The sequence below is a fragment of the Agrilus planipennis genome, unplaced genomic scaffold (genome assembly GCF_000699045.2).
Source record: "Agrilus planipennis isolate EAB-ADULT unplaced genomic scaffold, Apla_2.0 scaffold12, whole genome shotgun sequence".
NCBI classification, from domain to species: Eukaryota; Metazoa; Arthropoda; class Insecta; order Coleoptera; family Buprestidae; genus Agrilus; species Agrilus planipennis.
Window position 1 is genome coordinate 122,482 of NW_020439003.1, and position 13,254 is coordinate 135,735.

General features: G+C 31.7%; 3 protein-coding genes across 10 annotated transcripts in view; 1 reads left to right on the plus strand and 2 right to left on the minus strand.

Annotated features, from left to right (window-relative positions):
- Positions 1-1,701: 1,701 nt before the first annotated feature.
- On the minus strand, positions 1,702-7,537 carry LOC108742075 (ER degradation-enhancing alpha-mannosidase-like protein 2). 3 transcript variants are annotated; one of them, XM_025975955.1, is made up of 7 exons: positions 7,507-7,537; positions 7,343-7,448; positions 7,107-7,292; positions 6,810-7,053; positions 6,419-6,749; positions 2,527-2,783; positions 1,702-2,462 (listed from the first exon to the last, which is right to left on the minus strand). In XM_025975955.1, exons 2-7 carry the CDS (start codon positions 7,435-7,437, stop codon positions 1,743-1,745), a joined length of 1,833 nt encoding a protein of 610 aa, XP_025831740.1. In that variant the 5' UTR covers positions 7,438-7,448; positions 7,507-7,537; the 3' UTR covers positions 1,702-1,742. The 3 variants fall into 3 exon arrangements, with proteins under 3 accessions (XP_025831740.1, XP_018332592.2, XP_025831739.1); XM_018477090.2 differs by lacking the exons at positions 6,419-6,749; positions 6,810-7,053; positions 7,107-7,292; positions 7,343-7,448; positions 7,507-7,537 and adding exons at positions 2,843-3,173; positions 3,234-3,477; positions 3,531-3,716; positions 3,767-3,877; positions 3,931-4,186 and having other exon boundaries at positions 1,704-2,462; XM_025975954.1 differs by lacking the exons at positions 6,419-6,749; positions 6,810-7,053; positions 7,107-7,292; positions 7,343-7,448; positions 7,507-7,537 and adding exons at positions 2,843-3,173; positions 3,234-3,477; positions 3,531-3,716; positions 3,767-3,872; positions 3,931-4,022 and having other exon boundaries at positions 1,705-2,462.
- On the plus strand, positions 4,448-5,409 carry LOC108742078 (N-alpha-acetyltransferase 20). Its single transcript, XM_018477095.2, has 5 exons — positions 4,448-4,591; positions 4,651-4,766; positions 4,822-4,951; positions 5,000-5,136; positions 5,196-5,409. The coding sequence occupies exons 1-5, from the start codon at positions 4,539-4,541 to the stop codon at positions 5,279-5,281; spliced, it is 522 nt and encodes a 173-aa protein (XP_018332597.1). The 5' UTR covers positions 4,448-4,538; the 3' UTR covers positions 5,282-5,409.
- A 90-nt stretch (positions 7,538-7,627) lies between the features above and the next one.
- LOC108742080 (liprin-beta-2) overlaps positions 7,628-13,254 on the minus strand; it is a 15,664-nt gene continuing 10,037 nt past the window's right edge. For 2 of the 6 annotated variants that reach the window (XM_018477098.2, XM_018477099.2), the window contains 8 exons: positions 12,329-12,505; positions 12,057-12,269; positions 11,866-11,979; positions 11,527-11,743; positions 10,704-10,929; positions 9,026-9,562; positions 8,645-8,915; positions 7,628-8,586 (listed from right to left, as the gene is read on the minus strand). In XM_018477098.2, the coding sequence (XP_018332600.1) occupies positions 8,440-8,586; positions 8,645-8,915; positions 9,026-9,562; positions 10,704-10,929; positions 11,527-11,743; positions 11,866-11,979; positions 12,057-12,269; positions 12,329-12,505 (1,902 nt within the window). In that variant the 3' untranslated portion in view covers positions 7,628-8,439. The remainder of the gene's footprint in view (positions 8,587-8,644; positions 8,916-9,025; positions 9,563-10,703; positions 10,930-11,526; positions 11,744-11,865; positions 11,980-12,056; positions 12,270-12,328; positions 12,506-13,254) is intronic. The other 4 variants (XM_018477102.2, XM_018477100.2, XM_018477103.2 and 1 more) reach the window with 4 other exon arrangements.

The following is a 13,254-nucleotide window of genomic DNA, read 5'->3' on the forward strand; positions in this document are numbered from 1 at the left end:
ACATCTCTTAAAAATAAAAACTCGAGTAAAGTAGAGACCATTCCGCATCTCCAAAATATTGTAGACCTTGTCATCTCTTCAATTTTCATGTAAAGTGGTCTAGAAAAACTTCTATAAACCCCAATTTTTACAAAATTTTAATCTCAGTAGATTCGAAAGCAAAAAGAACAACACGTTTTTTATCATTTACGTAACGTCTTTGAAGAAATCGAATGTCAAACTCTTTCAATATTTCTGTGTCTAAAGATAATGACTAACAAACCCATAAATTTTAATCATTAGCTAATAAAAATCACCCCAAACTTGTATTATAAAAACATTGAGAAATGAAACAAAAAATTAGTATTCTCCATACCTACAAGTATAATAATTTCTACTTCGAAACAGTTTAAAATGTAATAAAATTAATTGTTGTAAATTCAACAAACTTTGATTTTATGCTTATCGTTCTTTTTACATTATCTCTGTAAATAATCTACAATAGTGAATTAGCAATTTACGTTTGTTCTCCTTTCAGTATTTTCTTCTTCAATTTTAATATACGTATAACAACAAATGGGATATAATATTTGCATAGGTAAATTAAAATAAAAATAAATAATAAAAAGAGTGCGGAACGACTAGTCGCACGTCTAATTTAACGCGTGTATGATCAGGCGAGCCTGTAAATTTTGAGTCGAAAATGTTCGAGTTCTCGTAGACGAATATTTCACAAGTACCGTGAATATACAGGGTGGTTGGAAAGGTGCGCAATATGCACATTATGCTCAAACTGGAAGTTTGCAAAGTTATAATAAGGTTTTATTTTAAATTTATTTCCGGAATTAAGCATAAAATTTAATATTGAGTTATAGAAATCAAATTCAGCTTAAAAGGAAAGGTAATTGTTTCTTCAAAATGTACCTACATCTATCAAATCAAATTTTTGGATCGTTTGAACCGAACAAAAAACATTTGAATGTCATCGCGATTTTTTGTATGGCCCCATACTTTGGCATTTTGAACAAATTCTCTTTTCCACTAAACCCCCATTTAACTATACTGTCATTTAAACGAAACCCTTTTTGTTTTCTGAACACTGTATAGTAAATCAAATTTAGATACTACAGCACGTAGCGAAACGAAACCTTTCTGTTTTTTGAACACACTGTATAATAAATCAAATTTAGATGTTACACGCTATCTTATAATAAACTAGGGAAATTATTTGAAAAAAACTTATGGTTTGATCACAATCGGCATATTGCCAACTTTTTGAAGCAATTCAAAAAAAAAAACAGTTGAATATGACCGTGATTGTTTTCATAGCTGCATATTTTGGCATTTTGAACAACTTTTTCCTATAACTTTTTTCGATTGGACCCATATTTAAGTTAAAAAAAACTATTTCTATTTTTAAACACTCTGTATAGTAAATCAAATTTATTTACCACAGACGACCTGGTACTTAAATAAACTTTTTCGATTAAATTTATGGTTTGGACAGATTGAGCACATTGTCTACTTTTTGGGCCACCCTGTATTATAGTCGTAAGTGGTAACAAAAGAAAGGTGCCTGGGTTTATGTCCTTTTACTTTCGTTTATGTAACATAAATTAACACAATTTGTCAAATTTCGCCCAAAGTACTGCTTTAATTTTAATTCAGGAATAGCAATTATTATTTATAACTTTTTTGAAATAAAACACATTTTTAATCAAATAAATAACATTTATATTATTAAAATAATAAGTCAACAAAGTCTAGTACACATCTTTCCCATTAAATAGTTCCCCTAAAACTGCCAATCTATGAAGGAAAGGTTGGGCTTTACAAGTTAATAAACTATAATCGTTTTGACCAGTGATATTGACTATATAATTATGTTTCTCGGGTACACTTTTAAATATACCTTCATTTAAACTTTTATTTTCATAAAATATTTGTTTCAAGTATTCCTTCAAAACAACTGTCTCATTTGACTCATTCACAAACTTAACTTCGATAATCCCCTCTTCCATGTTTTCATTTTTCATAACGAAATCAAAACCCTCGACGAATTCTAAATTTATTTGCCCCACAGCAAGATGTTCTTGATTGTTCTTTTCCTGATGTTGACTTTTCATTTCGCTTTTTGCTTCTTCAGTTCCGTTTGTCTTTTTTCTCACATTGTTTTTTCGATTTTCTCCTTTAAAAAGTTTACTTTTTGCGTTGAGTTCACTGACGTTGAATAGCTTTAGCCTTGGCATGTTGTAGCAGCAATGAAGGGCACTTGGGTCGATAGGGTGAGCTTCAGTATTGAAAATGTAACCACCCGCATTGATTACACATTCACCATTAGGTGTATTAATTAATGTTCCATGTTGACCTTGGTTATGTATAAAATTATCAGGATCAAAAAGAAGGTAGAGATATTTGGTTGTCTCTGCCAAGAAAAACGATTCCATCCTATCCTCTTTTCTATGATCTCTAACATCTTTAATCTGAAACAAGGAAAAACAGTTTGTATTTTTAGAGTACACTTATATTTCTTTTAAAAAAATTCACCGTTGCATATCCACAGGGTGTTTTTGCACTGTGTTGTATACTTCTGAGTATGTCAACTCCCATTTGAAGTAGATAAGGGTCTCCAGTAGCCCTGTATAGATACATAATAGATTCAATCAACTCAGGTCTTAAGGGATAATGTTCCCTGTTCGTCCCTGCTTCTGTTTGGATTATATTGTAAAATTCTGGGGTAAATCCATACTGTACCCACACTTGATGATAATTGTGTAGAGTTCTCATTGCCGACTCAGTATCACCTTTAAGAATGATCCTCATGAGATTAAAGATCCCAAAAAAAAGGATAACTTCCATTTACCTATCATACTCAGTAACCCTGGCCAAAAGGCATCTAATGATTGAAAAACAGGTATAGTTATTTGCCCCTTGTTCATTGAAACCCACAAATACCAATCATCTTTTTTTAAATATTTGTCAATTGCTACCCTGGCTTCTTTAAATATTTTCATAAGTTCCGGTTTCTGAAGCAAAATAGCACCTTTTACCAAATACTCGAAATAAGAATCAACACCTGCACCAATTCCAGCATCCAATCCAATCCATCGCCCTGTAGCTATATCAATGTGGTTCCCATACAGTCCTATTGCAGATTTATGATTATAAAGAGCGTAAAGGGCATTTAAAGCCACCTGAAACACCCAGAAGAGTAATCATTGTACATTTAATAAAATCAAATATGTGTTCCTTACTTCTTCATATATTGGGTCTCCCGTCAATCTACTTAGTGCTCCAAACTCTAAAATAAAAGTACCAATACCAGCTGTACATGTAACTGTTGTTTCCCCTGGGGGCACTCCATGTCTTAAATTTACTGTGCCATATGGCATACCCGTCTTTGTATCAAAAGCTGCAATAACTCTTTTGGCAACATCCTCTGCTAATCGAAGCAGAGGTCCATTACATGGCCAGCCAGGTTCAGTTTCAATCCCTGCTCTTAAATGTAAACAATTCACATTATTTTCTTTTGTATTATAATTTCAACTTACTTATTTGATAATAAATGTGCACTCAGCAGTCCTCCTATAATTCGGATGTTTGTTTCAAATACAGAAACATTTATGTTAGCATCAAAATTTTCTTTGGTGGTTAAAATATTGACTACTCTCTGAAATTCAGAATAATTTCCCATAATAACTAATGTATCCAGTGCATCAATTAATGTTAGAGAATAACTAAAAATTATTTAATTAGCATGCTAAAGTAGAAATTTATTTTATCTTACCTTCCCCAAGTATCTATACCATCACAACTTAAAGGGCGCAATTCATCATAAGGGTATGCATATTTTAAGTAGCTATTGTATGCATGTTGAAACATTTGTCTTACTTCTTCTCTACAAAAGAATTAATCTGTACCATACCTTACATAGTCATCAACAACCAATACCTTAGTTTTATTAAATCATTTTTGCTAAATAATTTAGTTCCTTGTACAAAATCTCCAATACAAATGATAAAAATATACAAGCCTTTAAAAACACCATAAAAGTTCATCTTTAAAAATAAAATTTATAACATTTTACATAAAATTCTATTATCACAATATATTATTAAAGTGAAGTAATTACGTATACTTTAGGGTATAATAATAATCATTAATAACTTTTATAAATTATAATTAGTAAAATCCACTTAACTACTTAACCTAAAATTTATTGTTTTGATCATTTTGATTTTCAATACGTCAGTTTTGATCACAGATAAGGTTTCCATTGAATAATAAGCCTTACAATGATATAACGAAAACTTTGAATCAGGTAGAAATTTTAATTATCCTACTTCCATTTCTGATTTCATTTCGAATTTTTTCTTATTTAATTAGTGAATTATTGTATTATACGGCTGTTGGGGACAAAAGACACTATTTTGAGCGTTCATAAATTATCTATGGTTGGTAATATTAGGTTATGTATTTTTAACCTAAAAGTTATTTTGATAAACAACTTCACAAAACGCCTGAAAATATTTATATTTTCCTGCAATTGCAATAAAAAAATGACTACACTACGCCCTTTTACATGTAACGATTTATATAAATTTAACAACGTGTAAGTAAACATCTAATTCATAAATGTAAATACATAAATTGTAACACTTTTCACTACAGCAATTTAGATCCTTTAACCGAAACTTACGGTTTATCATTTTATATGCAATATCTTGCACATTGGCCAGAGTATTTTACAGTAGCAGAATCTCCCAGTGGTGAAATAATGGGCTACAGTAAGTATTCAACAGCATTCTTGCACAGGACCTTCATTTAAAATAATCTTGTTAGTTATGGGTAAGGCTGAGGGTCATGGTGAAAACTGGCATGGTCATGTTACAGCTCTAACAGTTTCTTTAGAATATCGACGTCTTGGTTTAGCAGCAACCCTTATGAATTGTTTGGAGGATGTTTCAGAAAAGTAAACAGTTGCTATAATAAGAGTTTGAATTATAGATATCTTTTTCAGGAAAAGGGCGTATTTTGTAGATTTATTTGTAAGGGTGAGCAACAAAGTGGCTATTAATATGTATACAAATTTGGGTTATATTGTTTATAGAACAGTTTTAGAGTATTATTCAGGGGATCCAGATGAAAATGCTTATGGTTAGTTTTAAATTCACCCTATAGTTTATTCAATAAAAGAACAACATTAAATGTTTTAGATATGAGAAAAGCACTTTCTAGGGATGTAAAACAAAAGTCGGTTATACCATTATCACATCCTGTAAGACCAGAGGATGTTGAATAATAAGATTATTGAGCAATAAACCATTTAAGTGAAATTATGTCTACAATTTAAACATGTTACTTGATAATATAATTTAATTTCAATAATATTTTTACTTTTTAGAGTTCTGTGATTCATAATTTATTAAATAAAATATAGCAAAGATAATTCTTGACATTTTTTTCTGTAGCCACTAATTCAGTTTTAACTTTTTCGTTTTTCTCTCATACTAAACTTTTGCAATCATTTTTACATTGTCCCATACCAAATATGTAAATTCTTATATACTCAAAAAAAAACGAAATCCAAAAGAAACAACGTGTGTAGTTAATAAGTAACTTTATTCACATGGATACATGGCATATGAAACAAAAAATTTCATAAGGTTTTAGTGATGCTACTTACAAATCTATAATATACTGCGCATACACTCGGTAGAGTCTGTTATTAATTTTTTTTCAATACTGTTTTTAATACAATTAGTATTCTAACTTCTAATGGTATGTTAAATATTTTTCATATGAAGTTTACAGAAATCTCAATTTTACAATTCTTTTAACGTGTACATAAGTGTGCAGAATTTAGATTTTTTTAAATCACCAAAAAGTTCACTCAAGTGTACTCAAGACAACTGGTGTCAATATTTTAAAAATTGTTCCCTTTTTCCGCAATTCCAGAAAACCTACGTACATTCCAAACAATTCGATAAAAATGCAATAAGTCATCTGCACCTGAATAATACTATCTATAATATAACAATAGTTAATGATTCGACTACTACACTATTTAATACTACAGTTTTTGGTAGTTAAGGCAATTAGGGAAGACTTTACATAGTCACAGTAATTTTATAAATTCGGTTAGGTACAGGGGTTTCTTTTACTACTAATTACTGCATTGGTTTTTCCACATGCAAACTGTACGCTCAGATTATTGTTCAATTAATATTAAAAGTTAATTCCTCAAGTTTCGTAAGTACTAAAATCCCTTTTTCTCAAACTGTATATAAAGGTGTATGTAGGTACTTACTGGAAGTTGAGAGCATCGTATAAAAATGGTTACTATTGCATAATAAGAAAGAAATTACATATATAAAGAATTAATATACACAATATTAAGACAATCCTTTTTATTAAAAAAAGGATAACTTCCATTTACCTATCATACTCAGTAACCCTGGCCAAAAGGCATCTAATGATTGAAAAACAGGTATAGTTATTTGCCCCTTGTTCATTGAAACCCACAAATACCAATCATCTTTTTTTAAATATTTGTCAATTGCTACCCTGGCTTCTTTAAATATTTTCATAAGTTCCGGTTTCTGAAGCAAAATAGCACCTTTTACCAAATACTCGAAATAAGAATCAACACCTGCACCAATTCCAGCATCCAATCCAATCCATCGCCCTGTAGCTATATCAATGTGGTTCCCATACAGTCCTATTGCAGATTTATGATTATAAAGAGCGTAAAGGGCATTTAAAGCCACCTGAAACACCCAGAAGAGTAATCATTGTACATTTAATAAAATCAAATATGTGTTCCTTACTTCTTCATATATTGGGTCTCCCGTCAATCTACTTAGTGCTCCAAACTCTAAAATAAAAGTACCAATACCAGCTGTACATGTAACTGTTGTTTCCCCTGGGGGCACTCCATGTCTTAAATTTACTGTGCCATATGGCATACCCGTCTTTGTATCAAAAGCTGCAATAACTCTTTTGGCAACATCCTCTGCTAATCGAAGCAGAGGTCCATTACATGGCCAGCCAGGTTCAGTTTCAATCCCTGCTCTTAAATGTAAACAATTCACATTATTTTCTTTTGTATTATAATTTCAACTTACTTATTTGATAATAAATGTGCACTCAGCAGTCCTCCTATAATTCGGATGTTTGTTTCAAATACAGAAACATTTATGTTAGCATCAAAATTTTCTTTGGTGGTTAAAATATTGACTACTCTCTGAAATTCAGAATAATTTCCCATAATAACTAATGTATCCAGTGCATCAATTAATGTTAGAGAATAACTAAAAATTATTTAATTAGCATGCTAAAGTAGAAATTTATTTTATCTTACCTTCCCCAAGTATCTATACCATCACAACTTAAAGGGCGCAATTCATCATAAGGGTATGCATATTTTAAGTAGCTATTGTATGCATGTTGAAACATTTGTCTTACTTCTTCTCTACAAAAGAATTAATCTGTACCATACCTTACATAGTCATCAACAACCAATACCTTAGTTTTATTAAATCATTTTTGCTAAATAATTTAGTTCCTNAATGAATTAATTAATATTATTTCTGTTTATATTCTCTATTTACTTTAGTACATGCATAATTTTTAATTTTTATTAACTTTAAATAGTATGAGGATGGTAGTTTAGAAAAATAGATAGTTAGTAAATTATAAATCATATGCAAGCAAATCTAAATTTTAACTAATCTTAACACGATTATTAAACTACACTCAAAACGCTAAATCTAATAATCGTGAAAATAACTATTTAAGTCTAAACTACTTGGAAAAACCAACTGGAGAAGGTATAAATATTAGTTCGAAGATGTTGCTAACTTAAATGAATTCCTTATTTTAGTATCATACCCCACCTTATTGGGTAAACTGCAGTAAACACTCGATAGTGTAAACCGACACATTATCGATTTGTTTACATTAACGAATGTTATATATAATATGTAATAAATATCTATTAGTGTCTGCTTTATAACGATTTGCTGTTAAATAACCACCCAGTTGGTCATTGGACATAACAATTCTGAAATTACAAAAACGTCGCACTAATCTATAACTATTTAATTCATAGCATAATCAACCAATTACGATAATTTTGCAAACTACCTGATGTGCTCTTAGCATTCAATGATTAGTATTTGGGGTACCTATATCCGGAATGGGCATGAAACAAAAAGTATTAAAACTGATATTCTCTCTCTCACCATTTGTTATCAAAACTGAAAAGAAATCCTAGCGTTCAATAATTTTTGCAGTAACTTCTAATTTTTCTACTATTGAACACTGGGAATTTATTTCTGTTAAACTGAGGATCATTCCTTGATGTAGATTTTTTAATTAAGATAATATTGTAAGTCATATACATTGTTTATACAACTACAACAAAAAATGAACTCGTGTTAGAAAGTTAGAGGTTAGTCAACTTACACCCCCTAAACTGCTAATAGCACTTTCGCTGTGTTCACCTGACTGACTGTTGGGGTTCAAGGGACAAACAAGATCTCCGTAGTCCACTTCACCTTTGCTCTTTTTTCTTTTTAAAGAAAACTGAGATTTCTTGGCCATCTAGAAAAATAAATATATTAGTCATGATATAAGCAAACCATTAAATCCCTATCCCTACTTTCAGTTTAGCTGATGGCGTCAACGGTATGTACCCTAGAGTAGCTTCAGCTTCTCTTTTCGCTTGAATGATGTCCTTTCCCAATAATTCCTTGAAGTGCGTGTTTAAATGTCTTCTGAGCAGTGTTTTCCCAGGAGGAATATTAAGTAATGTGGCTAGTAGTTCGGAAGTAAATTTGGTCTCTAGAACCATTAAACCTCCATGCACTCCTGCTCCTCTTAAATTTGGTGCATATTCTGCCAGATCGACTGCTCTCAGCCATTCCATTACCCTAAAAGAAAAACCAAATTTTTACTGGAATCCGTTCCCTTTAATTTAATTTTTGATACTGAATATCATCTTGGATTCCAGATCATTTTAAGTCTCTTTTATTGCGTTTACCTGTGAGAAGTCCAGAGACAAACCATTTTGGATGTAGGATGTGGGGGATCATCTGGTAAAGATCTCCTTTGCAAGCATCCTGGTTCAAAGTTATTTTCTCTTAGAACTTGAATGCCCCTCTTTAAACTGCTCACATGTAACATAGACGTAACATGCATAAGCATTAGATCGTCTGTAGTGAGACGATGAAGCACCCTTCCATCAACCCGATTTATTAGGAATGCTTCTTTGTGTTGAGGTAATCCCGTATCGTCCAACCATCTCAAGACCCACGCAGTGTCCAATTTTCCCGCTTTCGTTAAATATGGATCGCTCGAATTATTCTCCTGAGTGTCAATGATTGCAAGCTGAAGTTTCTTTCTGTGCAATGGATTTTTAACGTTCAATTCCTTTTCGATATCGTGTATAGACATCTCTTGTAATTGCTGACCGTTTTTGATCACTTTTTTGGCTTCAGGTATATATTGGTCGAGACCCAAGTCTTGTAACCAATCGCAAATATTGTCTGTCGTCCATTCCGAAAACGGAATATCGGGTCTTAAAACACATAATAATGTCATCGCATTGTAAAATAATAGTTAAACATAAAATTTACATTGAAATCGTATGATAACTGACTGTGAGTGTTGTAATAATTTGTAATTTTTTGAAAAATATTTATATAATAGTGATTTTCAACTCTCAAAAGTGCACAATTCAGTAGTTCACTCGTATGTTTTTTGTTATAAATATTACTTCAGCAGAATGAATTAACCACTCTTAAAAGTATAGCCTTATTGTCTTAAGGTCAAAATAAGGTTTGAAAAGCGCCTAGTTTTTATTAGGGATGGAATAAATTTTGATTCTATCAAGTTGCTGCTTCTGTTTACATCCTTTAGTTCATATTACTTTTCTAAAAGCAATTTAAAGATTACAGTGCAGGAAAGGAGTTTTACTAATCTACAACTACATAGCCTCAGAGTACAATTATGTATCAAAACTTTCATAAATTTTGTGTCGGAGGATCTGTGACCCTTTGGCGCGGCGTTTATAGCTAGATTACTTTTCCGAAAAGCCGCAATAGAACTTTTAGATTCGAGAAAATCGATAAGACTAGTTTCAATTACTTCTCAACAATTTTAATTGAGTTTAAATAGTTTTTGAGATTTTCTATTCGTCTTTATTATCATTATTTATCATAACGTGAAAGTAACTTTGTATAAATTCATTATTAGAAACGTTTCCTATCGTTCCAGAAGTTTATTAATAGAACGCCAAGGAATGTTTATCTTTTACATCTAATGCACGTTGTAAATTACTATCTCCCTTTAGTGGCTGTGCATAATCATAAGACTTTATTTAAGTCACTTTTTGATCCCTGAACTGTTGATTGTAGGTAAAAGACAAAAACCAAGTTGTTCAGGTATCAACTCCCACCCCTCCATATGATTTAGAAAAGCTATTTTACCCCTCCCTCTTTACAGAGTCAAATGGTAAATGCACAGACCCAGATTACACCTCAAACAGTTGTTCAGTGTTTTACAGTATGTTCGTCTATTTTTCTTATCCCTGTTTCGCTCCTGTAAGTCAACAGTTATAGATTTTCTTATGAAAAAAGAATTTTCAAAACCCGACGTGTGATGTTAGATTTTATTTTGGACCAACAAGCAGATAAATTTCATCCCCTCATAATACTCACTTTGGAGACATTTGTGGTTCACTCCAACCCAATCGAGCTGCTGCAGTTGCTCGAACTCCTCCTCGTTGAAATTCCACGGCTCCTGGGAAATCCTCCAGATTTCCAGATCCTGATCGCTTTACCCTGCCAAATATCTTTTTAATACCCTTCGTTTTATTACCTTGCATGGTAGGCGATACCGGCTGATTATCGATTGTATCATCTATGATAATTTTTTGGGTTTCAGCTAATCAAAAAATAAACACATTGTATTAATTTTGATTTTTTCATCTCGGAGAATTATCGAAATGTTTTAATAAATCTAGATGAAGAAACTCAAAAAAATCGCAAATAGTTTACAGGTTTAAAGAAATGAGTTTGACAAAAACTACTTTTTTTGTAGACTGCACAGGGTGTTCCTAATAAGTCATTAAAAAATGAATTGCTTGTAACAAAACATGTTTTGTTGTAATTGTCATCATCATTCCTTGTTAGTTTAGCAGACAATGTCTAAATATTATGATGTATATATAAGCTCTTCATGCACGGTTACGTTTTTAATTTAGAAATTAATTTAAAAAATTATTAAAAAGTCCGTTAGAAATACCCTGTATACGGTTCTATTATTTTATAGTAAAACTGAAATAGCATTTATGTAAACGTTCACAACAATAATTTAAATGGGGATGGATGTACGTACGTTTAAGATGATTTTCGTACGAATAGGGGAAAAATAAACAACTAAATTAATAAGCTTATAAATACGATGACAATAATAATTATAATAAAGGGGTTAGTATGAAGCTCGTTATAGCACGGCACATGCTAAGATTCGAGCTATCACCTAGGTTTGGGACCGAGTGGCCCCTGGCCTGACCCCCTAGCAGTGAGGTAAACCCCCTACCGAAGGCTACGCCCTTTTTAACTTCTCCGGCTGGATTAGCGTTAGAATCCACTTCCAATTGTCCGTTGCTTATGAACTGCTGTCGAGGTAAACTTCCGTAATGGACATCGATTTGTCTCCGAAAGTTAGCAGGTGGAGTCTGAAGTAAAAAAGGGAACTAATTTGCGAGTACAAAGGTATGCAAAATGTTCCCAAATAATCAGTATCATACAAATTCTAATTTTGGATTAAAATGCATATGAATGTGGAATGTTTTCTGATAATTCACAGGTGGATTACCTTAGGCTGCTGCGTATCGTGTTGCAAGGACAATCCGTCGGTTTTTAAAGATGAATTGTTGGATAAAGAGTTTATTAACGGACTAGGGGAGGGGGATGACCGGAAATTTAGTGCCTATAAAAAATCAGAATTTTATTTGCTATTCCTATTGTTCCGATTATTATCTTCGGGAGATTTAGATGTAAAATCACCTGATTGCTTCCGTGATAAATAGGGGTAGAATGCTGTGGTTGGGGTGAGATTCGCGGTCTCAAGGGTGGCTTAGTAATACTCCCACTATTACTAAAATTAGATTTCAAATCCATTATATCCTTCTCAAGCTCCGCGTTTTGGAGCTTTAATTCGCTTATAGTTGACATTAATTCTAGCTTTTGTGTTTCTAATGAAGACCTGGATAACATTTCCTGCGGACAATGATTTCATTGTTTTGTTGTTTTAGGAATTTCATAGTTTTTTTACAAACCCTTTGCAACAAATCTTCTGTACTCAATAGTTGTTGTTTTCGTTCTGATAGAGACTTTTCCAATTCAGAAATTTTTTCGGTTTGTGCTTCAATTTGTTCGTTTAATACTTGTACTTGAAGGTGAAGATTGTCCTTTTCATTCTGAAGCTTTCTGAGCTTCTCGTCTTGATCAGGTCCCTGAAATTCGTTATCTTAACTAACACGTTTTGTGATTTCTTTATCACAATAGACAAACAGAATTAAAAAATGGTCAAATACCCTCTCTCTCTCTTTTTAAGGAAATAAAAATATAAACATAAAAACTACTACATTTACAGGTAGAGTTTTAGAAGATCTTTATTAATGTTACTACATATACTACTGTTAGCATAAAATCATCGATATACAAAGGAAATACTATGTAATATATGTATTTCCGGTTCGTAAAACTGAGCGCGGATCTTATTGCATATTAATAAATATGCATTTTTAAATGCGATACGTTGAGGCGTATGCGGAATTATTTATAAGGCTAAAGTTTTAGTTGTTGATGTAACAATCTGGTAAGTTGAAATACTATTTTCAAAACGATAAAATATGTATATAGGTACGGTTGCTACATAAATATGTAGAAATTAAATATTATGCATATATAGATGAAAAAGAAAATTTATATTTTTACAAATATAAATCATGATCGCATTTGATATTTTATAAAAAATAAAACACATAAGTTACTGATTAATTATTAAATGAATAGATACAAGATGTAAATCTGAATTCTTATCCTAACTTAACCATCAATATTTCACCAATAATATGCATGGGTGATTTTACAACTACATTTTAATGACTTCCCTATTTTCTTTATTAAAAAACCTCCCTGCATCTGATAGTAATTTCATAATGCACGTAATATATATAAACCCAAGCGTGAAATGAGACAG